General features: G+C 38.6%; 1 protein-coding gene across 1 annotated transcript in view; it reads left to right on the top strand.

Annotated features, from left to right (window-relative positions):
• Positions 1-19,150, top strand: part of LOC124545855 — a 77,957-nt gene that overhangs the window by 27,524 nt on the left and 31,283 nt on the right. The window contains exon 6 of the mRNA XM_047124813.1: positions 9,236-9,319. Coding sequence (XP_046980769.1) covers positions 9,236-9,319 — 84 coding nt within the window. The remainder of the gene's footprint in view (positions 1-9,235; positions 9,320-19,150) is intronic.

The following is a 19,150-nucleotide window of genomic DNA, read 5'->3' as shown; positions in this document are numbered from 1 at the left end:
CCAACGATAACTTTCTTCTTCTTCTTCTTCTTCTTTTCATGTATTAGGGATATTGCCTGTTATGGTTAGGTTAAATGTAATTTTATATGCAGATGATCTAACTTTGATAAGAGAGAATGATTACATTGAGATAAGAGTCTGTAAGCTGCAGCAGATAGCCTAAGATTGCAACCTAACATTGTCTGTAGATAAAAACAAAAGTGATAGTATTTCAGTGGAGTCAATCGGTAACATCTAAAATAGGCTTGAATAAATATTTTAACTACCTAGGATGCCACATCACTTACCATAGGCTATAAATCCTTGACACTAGGTTGGTAAAACATTTATCCAGGTGACAGCATAACTCATTTGAATTGGGTCCATCAAATTGCACTTGTAGATTCTGAAAGTGTAGCTATCTTGTGGCTACAGTGACAGTGTCATACAGATAATTTATGCATTGAGGGATCGTGTATGAGAGTTGCTCCAAGTATCTTTGAAAAGTGGCTAGTGCACTTGATATGCCAAAATGTAATCTGGTCTACCTATACAGTCCCTGTAGTGTATTTATCACTGAGATTTTCCAGGCTTCTACATCCAGTTTTAACTAGGTGTGCATCTGCTAAATCTATTTTGGGGACTAGCTTTTCCCATAGCTCCTCTGGCATTGGAATAGAGTAGATATCAGAATTACTCTGGACATTGTTGGGAGCCCTAATATTGACATGACTATATTAGATCCTGTAGGTTTCTTAACAACTAGCATAGACTGTGCTTACTATCAAGATGTAATGGATGCAATAAACACAGTTCCTTGTAACCTGGCCAGTTCTGCATTTACCAGATTTACCAGTTCACACATGGCAAATAGAAATGTTTGAGCTCTGCTAAACTGAGGCTAAGCTGAGTATTTTGGTTATGTGAGCTGTAAAATGTTTTGTACGACCCAGTTAAGGTTTAAACAATTGTGTATATTGCTGGTAGTGGTCTTCAGTCTGAAGACTGGTTATAATGCAGCTCCCCTTTCCATGCTACTATATCCTATGCAAGACTCTTCATCTCCGAATAACTATTGCAACCTATATACATTAGAACCTGCGTACTGCATTCATATCTTAGTCTCTGTTTGCAATTCCCCTGGCCCCTCCTATCAACACATCCCTTCTTTTGGTCAAATTGTGCCACAAATTTCTTGTTCCCTCAATTATATTTCAGTACCTCCTCATTAGTTAAGTGATCTACTCCTATAATCTTCAGCATTTTTTCTTTTTTTTTTTGTAGCACCACATATTCTCTTCTTGTCTGAACTGCTTTTCCTCTAAACTTAATTTTCATACAAGGCTATACTCCAGACAAATACTTTCAGAAAAGACTTCCTAACACTCGAATCTATATTCGATGTTCATATTTCTCTTCTTGCTGTTGCAAGTCTACATTTTATATCCTCTCTTCTTCGACCATCATCAGTTATTTTGCTGCCCAAATAGCAAAACTGTTCTACTACTTTAAGTGTCTCATTTCCTAATCTAATTCGCTCAGCATCACTTGATTTAAACTCCACTACATTCCATCACACTTGCTTTGCTTTTGTTGATGTTCATCTTGTATCATACTTTCAAGACACTGGTCATTCTGTTCAACTGCTCTTCCATGTCCTTTGATGTCTGTGACAGAATTACAATGTCATCAGCAAACCACAAAAGTTTTTGTTTTTTCTCTCAGAACTTTAATTTCTTATCCAAATTTTTCTTTGGTTTCCTTTATTGCTTGCTCAAAGTACAGACTGAACATCATCAGGGATGGTCTAAAAGTATGTCTAACTCCCTTTTCAACCACTTCTTTCCTTTTATACCTTTAGACTCTTAACTGCTGTATGGTTGCTGTAAAAGTTGTAAATAAGCTGTATTTTACCCCTGCATTTTCAAAAGCTTTCTGTATGTCTACAAATACCTGGTACATCGGGTTGCCTTTCCTCAACCTATCTCCTAAGTCATAGTGACTGTATTGTCTCAAGTGTTCCGGTATTTCTCCAGAACTCAAACTGATAATTGGTGTCAAGGTCATTACATGTCAAGTGGCCTAGAGGTCCTTGCATGATCATCATGGATTTTGATGAAATTTTGTGTTCACTTTCACATGTTCCCACTGAACGTTGGTGAAGTTTTACTTTTGTCATTATAATATCTGTAGAGATATAGTCGTTTGTTTGATCTCGCAGCACAGCTTTCAACATTGCACCCAAGTTTTCGGCATCTTTTGAGACATTTTATCTCTGGCAAAATGTTCTTGAAAGAAACAAAACTTAGCCATTATGTACAACTTTTCGCACTCTGTTAAGTGAAATAATTAAAAAGGAACTTAGGGAACTTTTGTATGGTTAATTCGAAGTAGAGAGCTCAAAAAATGGTTGCTCGAAAAAGAAAAGATAAGTTGTTTAGCCTTTTTATATCTCCGGAAGTAATTGAATAAATAAACCTGAAACTTTGCATGTGATATCTTACCAAACCAATACAAAGTCTTAGAATACAAAATTATTCCTCTGCTGCTTTTCAGTACTTCACAAACTGAAGTTCTACAGTTGTTTAGTACTGTCTGGAGAAGGTAATACTGAAACTTCTGATTACTAGGAAGTGAGGTGGAAGAACTCGAAAAACTTCAAAGAAGGGGTGTCTCGTCGTGACGCATGATATATTTCAGCCTGTTTTTCTGCTATAAAAGCTACAGCATCAGATGGGATACAAACTTCAAAATTTGACTGTACATTGCCAGGGCACTAGAGATCTAAATTGTTACTGTATTAATTATATTTAAGTGCCTCACAAATGGTTCATCGAACCACCTTCAGGTTACTTCTCTACCACCCTCGGACAGCGCATGGGAAAACTGAACACTTAAATCTTTCGATGTCAGCTGTGAGTGCTCTTATTCTATTATGATTATCATTTCACCTGATGTAGGTGAGTGCCAACAAAATATTTTTCTATGCTAGTAAAATTATCACACAACAGCTGTAACATACATCTTATGAACTGAACTGCCTTCGAATTTTATGCTACTGTCACATTGTGTAAATTTTGGAGAAGTTCATAGCAGTCTGCCCGATGTATTTTGGAAAGGATTCCATGTTATAAAGAATTTTGAGTATGTCTTTATTCTGCAATGCAATTGTTGTGCTAGTTTGATTCCTGTTAAAAGTACAGCATATATTGTGTTTGCATAGTTGTGATTTATGTGGAAATTTCAGGTAGGAATGTCAACAATGTAGGAAAAGAGATTGCTGCTTACCAGAAAGGAGACATGTCAAGTTGCAGACATGCACAATTAAGACACTCACATAAAGCTTTTGGCAGCAGAATTCGTCACTAAGATATATGATATATATGCCATTCTCTCTCTCTCTCTCTCTCTCTCTCTCTCTCTCTCTCTCTCTCTCCACACACACACACACACACACACACACACACACACACAAGCAAGCAAGCAGGAAGAGATGAACGCTGTCTGGTGAAGTGTGCAGGGACAAGACTGTCAACAGGCACAGTGCAGGAGGTTGTGGGGCAGGGAGATGGGGTCAAAAAGAAGAGAAAAAGTAGTGGGGAAAGACAGTTAGATTCCTTGGCAGAGGGCTGCAAATAAACATGGTGGGAGATGAAATGGGGAGGAGATGATAGGACAGAGGGGTTGGAAACTGTTGGGTGGAGGGTGTGGGGACAACCATAGGTTGAGGCTGGGGTAATTACGGGAGTGGAGAATGTGTTGTAAGGATAACTCCCATCTGCGCAGTTCAGAAAAGCTGGTGGTGGAGGGAAGGATCCTGATGGGTCAGGTAGAAAAACAGGCATTGAAGTCAAGTACGTTATTTTAAGCTACGTGTTGTGCCACAGGTTTGTTTGCTTTGTTCTTGACCACAGTTTGGCAGTGGCCATTCATCCTGGCGGTCAGCTGGTTGGTTTCATACCAATATAGAAAGCAGTGCAGTGATTGTAATGGAGTTGATAAATGATACGGCTGCTTTCACAGATGGCCAGGCCCCTGATGGGGCAGGATGAACCTGTGACAGGACTGGAATAGGAAGTGCTGGGTGGGTGGATTGGGCAGGTTTTGCACCTGGTTCTTCCACAGGCATATGATCGTTGTGCCAAGGGGTTGAGACTGGGAGTGGCATAGGGATGGACTAAGATGTTGCGGAGTTTGTGTGGGCAATGGAACATCACTGTAGGAGGGGTGGGAAGTATCTCGGGTAGGATGTCCCTCATTTAAGGGTATCATGATAGGTAACCCCACGTGATAGTGGCATTCTGGCCTGAGATGTTGGAGTTGGCAGTCATGGGTGCATCAGGTGTGTGTGTGTGTGTGTGTGTGTGTGTGTGTGTGTGTGTGTGTGTGTGTGTGTTTCTGATGAATGCTATGGCCAAAAGCTTTATGTGAATGTCTTTTTAACTCTGCCTGTCTGCAGCTTGACAAGTTTTCTTTATTGTGATTTATGTGGAACAATAGTGCACTAGTGAAAAATTGTACAGGTGTATTACTGTTATCCATGGTAGCTTAACTACTGCTGGTTTCTTTGAGAGACAGAGAGAGAAACAGCATCCCCATCATCATATAGGGACCATGTCTGATAGCTGTACAACAGCAGCCAAGATTAGGTTTAGTGTTAGAGGCCAAAGTTAGAAGAAGTCTCTTCTAGGACCCTAAGCTCATGCTTGCTTCTAGCTGCTTGAATTTTTTACTGATTTCAGTACATTGCTGTTCGAGGAAATCTGTACTACTGGCCATGTGGTGCCACTGATGGTGCTGAAGTAACTGCAATAATGTGCTGGTCTAGAACCCAACACTTGTCACTCCTTGATAGCCAATAATATTAATTTGCTGGGCCATGTGCATGCATAAAGTTTATTAAAGCATTCTTCTGCTCAGCAGCGGCCTCTCAGATATTTCCAATCCACGACTATTGCTCGTAAATGCATGCAACATATTGTCCTGACTGGAGGTCCAACATTAATATGAGAGGATGGATCAAATATAAACCATGATTGTTCTTTTACAAACCTTTTTGTAAATGGACAGCTGTGCGATATGTGCTGATTGTTGCTTTCATTTCCAGCTATGGTTCTCCACACCTAGAATGTTGTTGTACAATTTCTTCCGTCAGAATGGCAATGTTAGAGGTATTTTGAAAATACTTGTGGCACAGTTTGGGAACAACACTTTGTGAGAAAGACTCAAGTGTAAACATGGCACAAACAGTTTTCACAAGGATGAGAAACAGCTGAGAATGCATCTCACAGGCGTCTCCAGGGATTAACAAGGCAGAATATCCACATTGTTTGCCAGCTTATTGGAGACGATCACCAATTACAGGTGAAATTACCACTGAGGAGGCTGACATAAGCTGTGGTAGTGCTCAGGTGATCATTACTGACAGCTTTGGTTTACAGAAAGTGTCCACTGTGTTGATGCCCCATCTTCTCACTGCAGAGCACAAACTGCCTTGTCTCAGTGTGCAGATGGCTAGTGACAGGCTACGAAACTAAAGTGGGACATTTTTTGCACTGGATTGTGACCTGCAATGAAATGTGGTTTCACCCTCACACCCCTGAATCAAGGAGAAGGTGGAGGAGGGAGGCGGCAGACGAGTGTGGAATGGTGCAAAAAGGACAAATCTACACCCACCAGAGAGAGAAACTCTCTCTCTCTCCATGGGGAAAAATCCTGCAGAAGTCTTTTTTGATTTTAAATAAGTTCTCTTAATCAGTTTTCTCCACAAATTTTGTACTGTGAATGTTGCAAACTATTACCAACTTTAAGACCAAAAATACCTGCATATCCGAGAAGGTGCATTTGCCATCCAGGATGTGATCGTGCTTCATGACAGCGCTCGAACCCCCGAAGCTGCCCAAACTAAACAAAAAATTCAGAAATTGTTCTGGACCACACTAGATCATCATCCCTACAGTCAGGACTTAACCACCCAGCAATTTTCATTTGTTTGGACCTCTAAAGGAAGTAGCTGGAGGGCTCAGATTTGACATTGATGGCACTGTCAGAGTGTTTGTGCATAACTGGCTGCTTCCAGAGCCACATTCGTTTTACAAAAATGGGATCAAGAAAATGCTTATCTGCTGGTAAGACTTTTTTTCCCATTAAAGTTTGTGTGCATGAATTTTTCTGGAACTTAAGTAAACTTACAAAGAAAATTTGATTTATATTTCATTCTCTCTCGTATGCCCTTTGCTACTGTCACTAATTTTGGCCAGAAAAGATGATGCATCATTTGAAACTCTGTTGACCTGTATTATTTTTTCATCAAAAGGCAGAAAGTGAGGATTCTCTGTAGTTCCTGCTGGAGTATGCCCATATTTAAATCTCCCTTCTTGTAACACTGTGCAAGGTGGTGCAGTGGTGAGCACACTGGACTTGCATTTGGGAGGGCGATGGTTCAAATATGCGTCCGGGCATCCTGATTTAGGTTTTCCTCGATGTCCCAAAATCGCTTCAGGCAAATGCCGGGATGGTTCCTTTGAAAGGGTATGGCCGACTTCCTTCCCTAATCCAATGGGACGGAAAACCTCGCCATTTGGTCCCCTCCTCCAAATTAACCATCCTAATCCCTTCTTTTAATGCTTTATTTCATTCAATTTATTCTTTCCTGATGAAAGCAAATTTAATACCGTTTTGTCAAATGACGAAACAGCAAATCTGGTCAGCTTAGGGTTTCAAATGATGCAACATCTCTGCTGAACAAACTTAATGATAGTAATGAAGGAGGTCTGTTAACATTGGATCTCAAGACAGGATAATATGCTGCATGTGTTTACAAAAAACATTGACATTGATGGGTTGGAAATATCTTAGAGATCTGTGCTGACAGAATGATTAAATAAACTTTATGCACCCACATGGCCCTGCAATTTCATTTTATTGGCCATCAAGGAATGACAAATGTTGAGTTACGGAACAGCACGTTATTGCAGTTATTCCAACATCATCAGTGATATTGTCTGACTGGCAGTATGGTTTCCCTGATGACATCAAATAGAAAATTATTGAGACCTACAAAAAACTCAAGTAGTGTGAAGGGAGCATGAGCTTAGGATCCTGAATGAGACCTCTTGAAACTCTGGACTCACACTTAAATCTGTCTTAAGATTTGGGAACCTGCGGTAAAGAAAAGCACCCATAGGTGCTGTTGCACAGCATCAGCCACAGCTCCAGTGGCAGTGGGATGCTGGTTTTCTCATTTTAAAAGAAACCATCAGTGGTTAAGCCATCAAGGACCACAACATATTTGTAAAATTTTTATCAGTACACTAATGTGCCATATAAACCGCTATTTTGTGAACACAAAATATGCTATGCTTTAAACCAGAATTAAACCGCCACATAAGTAGCATTGCACAGTAAAATAATACTCTAAATTCTCTATAACATGAATCCTTCCCACCCCACCCCCACCCCAAAAAAAAAAAAGAAAGAGAACTGCTGTGAACTTTACCAAAATTTTCACCATGTGACAATGCTGTAAAACTTGAAGGCAGTTTACATGATTTTATCATGTGGCTGAAACAGATCATGATGAATCATGACAAGCTACACTGTTAAAAAAAAAAAAAGTTCTTGTGAGTTGAACTCAATTCCTAGTCAGCAGTACTTCCAATACTAACCTCTTCAGTGAGTAGTAAACAATTGTAGAACTTAATAAAAGATGCCAGGTTTGAGTACCAGTGGACTATGGGCGCATTTTCAATGCACGTCCCCATTGTCGTTTTTATATGCCTGTATTGCAAAACCTAATGTAGGTTGTTAGGTAGTTTAGAACATAGTCTTCCTAATGAAAATGTTTTAAGAGAGGTTACAGAAGTTTGCTAAAAATACCCAGTTCTGGCATTGTTACAGAAATCAACTCTGCCCTCAATTTGTAAACTACTGGAAAGTGGTAGAAGAATGAAATTTTATATTGTAGTACTATATATATTAGTAAGTTATTATGTGTAAGTTTTATGAAAAGCTAAACTTCACATTTTTTCATCCAACTTATCCATACTAAAATTGAGCAAGAAATCTTTATTATTGTTTTACTCAAGAGGATGCAAGAAGTTGTAAAATATGGCTAAGTTTTGTTTGTTCGAATGTCTCGAAGTTACCGTAAACTCAGGGTGCCCTGTTGAAAGCTGCATTATGGGTTGAAGCAAATGACTATATCTCCGAAAGTATTGTAATGGTAAAAGTAAAACTTTACCTATGTTCGTTGGGGACATGTACACATGTTCATGCAAACTTTTAGCAAAATCCGTGATGGTTTTGTGGGAACTTTTTCCAAAAATAGACCACTTGGTATGGAGTGGTCCATCAGTATTTTTGCAGCTGTGACATATTTAACAGATAAGGTTGTAATAATCACACCTGTCAGTATGCGCTTTCTTGGAAGTTGAAATTATTACATTCTTCTTGAAATCTTGGAGTATTTCACCTGTCTTGTACATCATGTACACTAGACAGAATAGTTTTGTTGTAACTGGCTCTCCCAAGAATATAAATACCTGTGAGGAAATGTTATCTACTCAACATACCTTGTTTCCACTTAGGTCTTTCTGTGCTCTGTCAAATTGACATAGATGTGTTTTAGCATAGTAAAAGCAGTTGCTGCTGTTAAAATAACATACAGCCTAATGCCCTGTTGATATCCTTTGAAATTCTGTTCTGGAGGTTAAGTAGAACTGCCAGTTTATCATAGTAACAGATTTAGTGTTTTCGTGCTATTATTTTCTTTACAAAGAGTCTCTTAGTTTATTCCAAACATTTTTTGTTGATATCATTCCAGTATATTAAAGGAATGTTTCATCCCACTGATGCAGTAAGTGATGGACATCTGTTCGTGGAATTCCATGTTTTTTGACTAGCTATGTAGTATTCTTTGCATAATTGTGTGTTGGTGTGTACTGAACCTTGTTTTGTACTCTTAGGCATACTTGCTGCGTTTAACATCTGACATTTCTTGCACTGTTGATTTTTTTATTGTGTCTTCCGCAAAAACATTTTCTTCCTACTTGTATTTTTTACACTTTGAAGGAGGCTGTTCATATTAGTGTGATAATATTGTATGCTGCACAGGCTACATTCCCTGTAAAATTTTATGACTGAAATAATCTCTGTACAGTACTGTTTTTCACTTTTGATCACTTGCTTGCGCTCCATATTTTTGTATATTTGTTGCTTAACTGTTTGTTGTAAGTCCATCATTAATTTTCTGCAGGTGTACAGTGTTTTGAAAAGGCTTGCGAGTAGATCGTCCACATCAGAAAGCTACTGCTGCAGTTGCTCTAAGCATGTTTCACAGGTAATTTCTCATACATACTAAACATGTATCAGTTAAAAAATGCTAGAAAGGTGAACATTTGCAGAACAAAGATGATGTAAAAGTAGATACTTGTACATTTACTTTGTTTGCATGGTACTGTAATATATTTTAGAGATAGCAATCATTGCTGGACATGTTCAGCTTTGGCCGGCCGAAGTGGCCGTGCGGTTAAAGGCGCTGCAGTCTGGAACCGCAAGGCCGCTACGGTCGCAGGTTCGAATCCTGCCTCGGGCATGGATGTTTGTGATGTCCTTAGGTTCGTTAGGTTTAACTAGTTCTAAGTTCTAGGGGACTAATGACCTCAGCAGTTGAGTCCCATAGTGCTCAGAGCCATTTGAACCATGTTCAGCTTTTCTTGTTCGATCAGTCTCTGGAGCCTGCAAAAAATAACATTCAGTGTTTTTTTATCTACGATTACATCAAAATTTTAAGAATTGCTTCAAAAATTTGGGGGGGCTGTCTTTAATGAACCAACACAATTTCCTTGCCATGAACTTTGTGTCTTTAGTATCTTTCCTCCTCCGTTTACAGTTGAATGATAAATTATAATATAGAATTAAATTGATGTTAACAGATGGAAGGCACCTTCACCCAGCTCTTAAATGCCCTAATGACAAAATAATCATAATCTTAAGCAGTATATGTTTTTATAAAATCGGAGATAAGCAAACCACAGCTAATTACAGAACTACAATACCCTGTTTTTACACTTTTCAAAGGACTTGGAAAAAATGGTGTAAACTGTGGGAAAATGTAAAATGTAGGAAATGACTTAAGTTTTACTGGTTGTGTGTGGGGGCACCCTTTCATTTTCATAGTTTTCTATGATATATGTAGACAATAGGCAACAAAATACTCAGCAGGTAATGTTTATTAATTAATAAAGGTTATCTGAATTTTGTGCAATGTTTAGCAGGTGACATGTCATTCACAGGAACTATAGCACAACAAATTGCATTATAAACAACTTAAACCAAGCAGTCACCATGATGATTTATATGTTTGCAAAGATAAAGTGATGCAATTGGTGGTTTTAGTATTTACACTTGATACCTATGAAAAGTGCAGGCCAAGATTATACTGCATTAAAGATCTCTCTAAACTACATCATTTTTAGTGTAACTTTCCTGCGAAAGTGATGTCAGCAGATGTATACAGTACCGGCCACTTATCTAGCCGTTTTTGATTTTGTAAATAGAGGTGCATGAAATATTGTGAAGTGCATTAAATATGGCACTGCATTACAGATCAATCTGCCACTGTTGCCTTTATTTCAGTGTCACTGTCTTAGTTGCAGTTTGCAGCCAAATTGTCTTTTTCAAATCAACATAGACATTGGGATTGCGATAGAGATTGGTCTGTACCACAGTAAAGATTACAGGGAAAGGTACCATATTACACTTAACCATTTTAAGCACACATTTACAAAACACTAATAAGCCGTTCTTATTTATTATACAGTCCTTTAATTTGGGTGGTCTCTAAATGTGTCATGAACAAATGGGTATGGTAGTTACTGGTTTTTAGCCAAAGAATCCAAAATTGTGGGTTGTTTTAATTTTTTCAGTGTGGTTATCAAGTTCGTAAACACATTGGAAAACTTCTGCAGCTGAAATATATTTTTAAATTGTTCTCACTGCTGCATTAACAACTGCAATTGAGGGAACCTCATTGTCCTTATCACTATTACTGTCACTTTCTGCACTTTGTGTTTTTATGTGAAAGTCTATCACGTCATCAACAGAAACTCTTTTTTACAGTGACAACATGATTTTCAGTGTGTACGAAATTATGAACCTGAAGTTGCAGCTGCAGCCTTTCCCCATGATGAAGCGAGCAGTTTTTCACTGTTGTCACTAGCACTCAGGTCTGGTGCATCAGATCCATTTCCTTTGTCGGCTTCAATGAATCCTGCTTTTCGGAAGCAATTGGAGGTGGTGGCCACCATAACTTCTGTCCATGCCTTCACAGTATAATGCAAATCATCTAAAACTGACACTTTAAAGGAGGCATCCAAAGGATGTAATTTGCTTGTGCAGTTCGGTGGCAGAAACTCTAGTTGCACATTACGTAGACTTGTATTTCTGGGATGTGCGGGGTAACAATCCACAATAAGAGAAAGTTTCTGCTGTGCATCAAGGCAATGTGATTGTTCTCATATAATTCTGACATCATCCATGCTTTTTTGTTGGTAGTGTTTTTATATTTTTAAAACACCCTGGTTTTTTAGATTTGCCAATCACGAACGGTTTAATTTTTTCGGAACCATCTGAAAGTTCATGCCTAACATTGTCAGGCAAACTTTACTGTGTTTACCTACATGGCAGTCTTCGCCTTTGAAGACAAGTGGTTTATTTGGCAATATGCTGGAAAAAAAGACGTGTTTCATCAATGTTGAAGATACCCTTCAGTTTATATTGTTACAAAAGTTCCTGTAACCTGCCGCTCTGCCATTCAGTAACAGATTTTATGTCCACACTGTTTCCTTTGCCAAATACAGTTTTATTCACTACATTGTACTACTTCTTAAATCTGTCTATCCACCCATTAGATGCTGTTAAGTCCTCAATCCCAAGTGCATTGTCAACTTTAGTGCCTTTTCGTGCAATGTCACACTGTTTATTGGAATTTTGACACATGTGCTGCCTGAAACCAGGTTTCATAATTTCTTCCAGCTCTGCATATTTCGAGTAGTTAACACATTTTTGTAATATGGCCCATTATTGCTTGCACTTTCCAAAATAGTCTGTTTTTCACAATACTGTTCCATGTAGATACGGGTATTCCTATACTCTGTGTTAATGCAACATGTGTTGCACGGTAAGCTTAGTCTTTCCAGAATTTTTACCTTTTCTTCCATAGACAGAGTTTTCCTGCCTGTTTTGGTGATACTGGCTTTTTCCATCTTAAAACTGCAACATGAAAGGAGCAACTAATGACACACTTCGATCTCATAACACAAGGCTACTATCACTCTGCATAGTACACACAAACTCTTTGCACAACAGTTGTCAAGATTAGCTGTGTCAACAGAAATCGACTCACTTTGGTTGTAGGAACAGGCTTGTCAATGTTGTCGACATTTGCTAGCAAACGACACTATGTACGGTTCATATACAAACCATAAAAGAAACTACTGTATATTATTAAGTAACAGATAGTGGAAAATGGATGTCCTCTGCAAATGATCATTATCACACGACGAAGTTGACACAGAAACCATGTGACTACAATAAAGTAAGGATGCTACTTATTGTAGCACACACTACTGAAAGATAAAGTTGGTATCAACTCAAAACAAATGAATGTTCCTCAAGTCGCATTTTCTTCCAACTTCTGTCAAAATGTTACTCCCGTCAGCCACCATGCCAAGTAGTTGTTGGCAGCGGCAGGATACAAATCACGATTTGTTCTGACTTGTACCAGTTCATGCTGAGTAGAGCACCTTGGTGTCAAGAAAGTCAACTGTGTAACATATGTAAACACTACTTGAAGGCCAGTGCAATGTCTGCATCATTTTATGTCAATCACGCATTTTTGCCTCTACGAACACTGTTTCGTAAATCGTGGGAAAATTATTGATATGTTAACGTAAAAATGGATGCGAATTAACATTGTGAACATAGGAAATATGATGAGAATGATAAAAAATGTCAAGAATGGCAGCAAAACATTAATTCTGGGAACATAAAAGAAGTTTTGTACTGTAATTAACTCATTCTTGCCTTTTTTAAAAAGGCTTTCCAGAAAGTGGTGTACAGTAGGTTACCAACTCGTGTTTTCTGAGGAAAACTCAACTGCACTCGTGACTTTTGTAAATGGTAATTCATGGAGACAGTCACATAGATCATCAAGAATGAATTTCTGGCAGCTAAACAAAAGAAAAATTATCTTGTCATTGTCTGGACTGCAAAATTTTACTTGCCGAGCTGAAATGTTATGGTATTAATGGTTCCTTTCTTCCTTAATTTTGATCTTATTTTTGTAATAGAAAGAAGTCACCACATTTACAGACTGACACAAGAACAAAATTGAACTCAGAATTGGGAAATGTAATTTGAGGTCTTCCAAAAGCGAATCATTAAATGCTTGATTAAGTGAACAAAAATCATTTTCTTACAGTCAAATCTGTCACTGAATTGTGCTCTCATCCTAAGTGTTTCATTTTGATTCTTCGAATTTGAATGTACTATAGTTACATCTCTTGTTGATACACGAACCTGCACGCATAGATTGCATAGGACTGTTCTCATCCTCACTGCAGATTTTCATATCACAACCTCTTTCTCAGTGGAATAGTTGATTTATAAAAACATTGCAATGCCAATCCTCATGAAAAGTAAGGCATAAAGCAAAGTCAGATGTAGTGAAACGAGGTTACAACAGGCAGAATACCTGAACACAACATAACAGCCAGAAACGTGAAAAGCTAATGGGATTTTAGGGGGAGGGGGGGGGGGGGGGTGGAAAATCCACTGCACACTTAAATTCGTCAGCAACATGCAGGTACTTGAACAATGGCATTAATTATATTTGACATTAGTACTTAGCACTCAGGGGACAGCAGGAAGGCCAGACTGAATTTGTCAGTAACACTCGAGAACAACACAGAGCTCTGCTTGAACTCGATATCACCTTGGGAGCTACAGACCATCAGTCAAGTGTTAATTGAGGGTCCAAACTTGACACAACTAAGCTGATAAATGTAGAGCCATGTAGCAGGTTAACTGCAAACAGTTTAATTTTTATTCCCAAAAAGATTCACATAATACTCTGAACACTCAAAAATAACTTACCAGCACTAGAAGTAGTCATAAATGACCATACACTATTGAAACACGCTGTGTAAAATTACTTGTGGACCAACTGGTTAACAAATTAAAGTCAATACATAGATAAACTGATAACAAGCAGCTCAGCATGCAATGTTTTGCATTTAAAACTGTATTTAATAGTATTGGCTTATTTAGCATATTTTCGCTCCAATATCTTATGGAATTATCTTAAAGGGCAGAAGTAAATTATCTATTCAACAGGAGCAAGCAGTACGTTGTGTGGAACTGATAATTTCACATTTTGCAGAAACATATTCAATGGTCTCTTAAATCTTACACCCAATTTGTAATACTGGGTGTTTCAAAAAGGACTTTACAACATTGAAAGTTCATATAAATTAATTCATAGTACCTACAAAGGTGATCGTAGTGTCACATTGTAGGGAAGTACCTCAAGTTTTGTCTAGCATAGTTCGCTAGTGCCGAATCGCACTATAAGGAGCACTAGCAGCAGTTGCATTAAAGATGGCTGCCTTCACTGGACTCAAGCCTGGTAGCTGTGTGGTTTGGTTTGAAGAATCTAAGTCAGCGACAATACTTCAACATAATTTCCGTACCAAGTACACTAAAGTCCTCGTAGTAAGCCTACAATTTGAGTGGCATAAATGTTTTCTAGAAACAGGGTGCTTAGTAAGACATGGAAAATAATCAGGTCCTCCAAGCCGATCTGACCACGTTGTTGAGTGAGTGAGGCAACATTTTGTCAACAGCCTACTTATGACTGTTTGGTGTGTGTTGAGAAACCATTTGCATTTGAAACCATACAGATCAACGATCGTACAAGCAATAAGAGACACTGATAAAATTGCTCACAAGAACTTCTGTGCAGATATGTTAAATAGATTACACGAGGATGAACATTTCTTGGACAAAATCATCTTTTCTGATGAGTCAACTTTTCATTTAAGTGGCATGGTTAACACACACAACTAGGATTTGGGGCAGTGAAAATCTACATCAAAACATTGCAAAAAAGTTCATGATAGCCCTAAACTGAATGTTTTTTTGTGCGTTGAGCAAGAACAAAGTGTAGGCCCCTTTTTTTTTCTGCAGAGAACCATCAACGGGATAATGTATCTAGATATGTTACAACAATTTTTGATACCACAATACGATGAGGATGACCAAGAAAGAAATGTTTACTTTATGCCGGATGGTGCACCACCCCACTACCTGGCTGATGTACGGGATTTTCTCAGTGACTGCTTTCCAGGTCAATGGATTGCCTGTGATGTGCCAATTGCATGGCCCCCACATTCCCCAGACCTGACACCACTTGATAATTTTGTTTATTTATTTTTTTAATGGGGATTCATCAAGAATATTGTGTGTATGTCCTGCACTGGTTTCTCTACCTGAACTTAAAAACAAGAATTTATGCCCCTACTGAGCAAGGACCTGCAATGCTACAGTGACTTCTGATGGTATGTGTGCAGGATAACCAACAGAAGCCACATACAGCATTTTTACTTTAAGGTAAAAAAGTTTGATGTATTTCCCTACAGAACAACACTAAACCCATCTCTACATCTTCTTTCACTAAATTTATTTGAATTTTTGAAGGACCTGCAATGCTACAGTGACTTCTGATGGTATGTGTGCAGGATAACCAACAGAAGCCACATACAGCATTTTTACTTTAAGGTAAAAAAGTTTGATGTATTTCCCTACAGAACAACACTAAACCCATCTCTACATCTTCTTTCACTAAATTTATTTGAATTTTTGAAGGACCTGCAATGCTACAGTGACTTCTGATGGTATGTGTGCAGGATAACCAACAGAAGCCACATACAGCATTTTTACTTTAAGGTAAAAAAGTTTGATGTATTTCCCTACAGAACAACACTAAACCCATCTCTACATCTTCTTTCACTAAATTTATTTGAATTTTTGAAGTTGTAAAATCCTTTTTGAAACACCCTATTCATTTTTCGTCATCTATATTTTAGACCGATGTGCCTCCCATCAGAGATTCAAGTAACAGTGTACTAACTAAAAAGAATAGATAATAGTAATTTCAAAAAATATTTAGTTATTTGTTTATAAGAGAAGCTGGAAGGGAAGTGGTAGTCAACTTTAGAGACAGTGTTGCCACTTCACAAGCAATTCGACTAGAGATGATTAAGCAGTACATGAGATGTATCAGTTTCATGTGGGACACCCTATAAAGTCTGGTGCAGAAGTATTCAGCAAGGTCCAAACTAACTTAAAGCAGGACATTGGGAATCCTTACCAAGAAAACTGCTTTTAGATGTGGATTGTCTGCTTTTCTGCCATACCCCATTTTCTGCTTTAGAGTAGTTGAGTAGTGTGTGCGCTTTAATGCCTTGACTACACTGGAACAGGGGACAGGGCTTTGGGTGAAACTCACATTGTACACAAGCCCTCGGCAAGCCCACCTGTTGCTTTGCCTATTTCTCTCCTCTTATTGATCGTCCAACTGATGCTCATTACTATTTTGCCTTCTTCCTTTTACTGTGCTGAATCTGTCAGTAGAAGACATTCTTTGCTCTATAATGGTGTTTACCCTTCATTGGGCTTGCAGGATTTGGACACAGAGTGGGGCTTTCTTCACCAGTGGATATGCCGTGGGAGACCCCTCGCCTGCTCTGACCTCCATACTAGCCTGATCTATACACTTCTCTGCAAATTTTTTCTTGGCTCTAGCATCAGTATTGTCATCAGTGCCTCAGTCTCACTGTTCGTAAGTACATTTGTTGTCAGAACGTGTACTTCGCTGGTGTCACTAATTCCTGGTGAATTACCCCTGTATCGAGGGCCTGATGACCTTGCTATTTAGTCCCTTAACCCCCAGTTAACCAACATGCCTTATCAAGAAAAATAACAACATACCTAATTAAGCACTCCTGTGAATTATCTGATTATCTAAATTCAACTATTGGAAACCCATATAAAAGACATAAGGACATGTAGATTCCATGCCTACATATTGCAGACCATCTGGCAATTCTAGCAGAGAGGCTGACAACAATGGAACAGATAGAAACTCTCAAGGTATTTATTGAAAGAGATGGCCTCCATTTATTTTTCAAAATACAAAGTCCATTTGCTCGAAACAACCTACTGAAAAACTGATTACAAAATGTGGACGAATACAGTTCCATGCTTAAAGTATTTCGGTGAAATCCTTGCATTATAAGGAGAGAGATATTGGCACAGAAAATTTGCATACAAAAGCTGAGAAGAGCTCATGGTACATCATGTACAACAGTATGCCCTTAACACAAAAATCAGGCAGTATAACACTGTTACCAAGCCTGAAGCCTCATACGCTTGAAAAATGCTTACATTCCACAGACAAATTATCCTGAAGATAACATAAGTGGATATAGGTTATAATGCCGCCCGCCCGCCCCCCCCCCCCCCCTTCCCCACCCTCCACCCCCCCACCTCATGGCAGACATCGGAAGAAGAGGCCTGAAACTTTGTGGCAAAGACTCACCAAAACACACACACTCAGAAAATTATATGTACATAGAACTACACAAAACCATACTTAGGAACCAGCAGATCAAAAAGGATTTCAGATAAGCTCATACAGGTCGAGACATTTTCAACAATAACTCAGTCAATCAAAAACATCAAATGGGAAGTACTGCCAGAAAATGAAGTCACCACCACACCAGGGACACAAATGACTGAAGGAAGAAAATTAAACTGTTGGAGAGAATCTGAGAACTTCTTGGAAACCCTGAAGATTGAAATGTAACAATGTTGCATGATCAGATGAGGTCAAGTTGCACTTAATAATAATAAATTTCAGATCTGAAAAGTAGCAACTTTCAGTCTAAAATGCGTGACAAGTAGTAATGTATAATAAATGAACATCTGTATTTACAGATTGTAAATGTGCTACCAGCATTTACTGTTATAGTTCATCAAAATTTAGGCATAAGAGTAATCAGTTAGTGAGTGTGTGTGTGTGTGTGGGGGGGGGGGGGGGGGGGGGGTTTAAAGCAGTGTTCTAAATCTTATTCATGTAGCCTCAGCTGCATGGTGACGTAGTTAACCCCTATTCCTTCCATTATTTGTGTGGTTCTTCCACTTCAAATTGTGACAGACAGGTACCCCTAGAGACTTGAAGAATATGGCTGATTTCAAAGACTTATTGCGAGATGTGTAATTGACCAGTAATAGGTCCCTCTGCATATGTGTGTGTAATAAATTATGTATGTTCAGTCAACTTACCAATCATTTCCACAAGGTGCTGAACACTCGCAACCTCCTTCGCATCTTTTAACAGTTTAATGACCACCTTCCTGTATACATCTGAGTTATCTGCAGACAGACTTGGAGAGCTCCAGACATTACCTGCTAAATCATTTGTGTGTTATGGGCTGTAGCAGCCCTATTAAAATTCCTCCCCAACAAGAAAGATGTATAAAGTTTGTTTGTTGGGAAGTTTTCAGTCCAGACACACACACACACACACACACACACACACACACACACACACACATATCACACATTTTGTTTACCATGCAGTACTGCAGAACTGAGCAAAGGCAGTTTCGAATTTCATAAACGTGCCATTAGTTTGTGCTCTACTAGGTATTGCCTTCTGGATGTTGTGCATAAACAGAATAAATTGTGATCAGTGTTTTAGGAAACCATGTTGACCCCTACAGTGGAGGTATTTTGTCTCCAGAAAAGTTACCAGTATCCAAGCACATGATTTGTTACATAATTAGTGTTTTCTGCAACTCATCTTGTGTCGTCTCTTCTCTTTACCTCTTTCTTGGGAGACAACAGTGCATCTATTTTGGCAGTGAAGGAATATGTTTTAAAGAAAAGCTATTTTTCTCTGTAAAGCTATTTTTCTCTGTTTCTGTACCTGCACACTGCTGTTTGGCAAGTACTGCTTTATCATCATTTATTTGTATACATAAATATTCCACCCTGAATGTTCCAGTATTGTGAACGTCCTGGTCTTTAAGATTTAATCGAATGA

Source organism: Schistocerca americana, chromosome 8 (genome assembly GCF_021461395.2).
Source record: "Schistocerca americana isolate TAMUIC-IGC-003095 chromosome 8, iqSchAmer2.1, whole genome shotgun sequence".
In the NCBI taxonomy this organism is placed as follows: Eukaryota; Metazoa; Arthropoda; class Insecta; order Orthoptera; family Acrididae; genus Schistocerca; species Schistocerca americana.
This window is presented reverse-complemented; position numbering and strand designations above follow the sequence as displayed.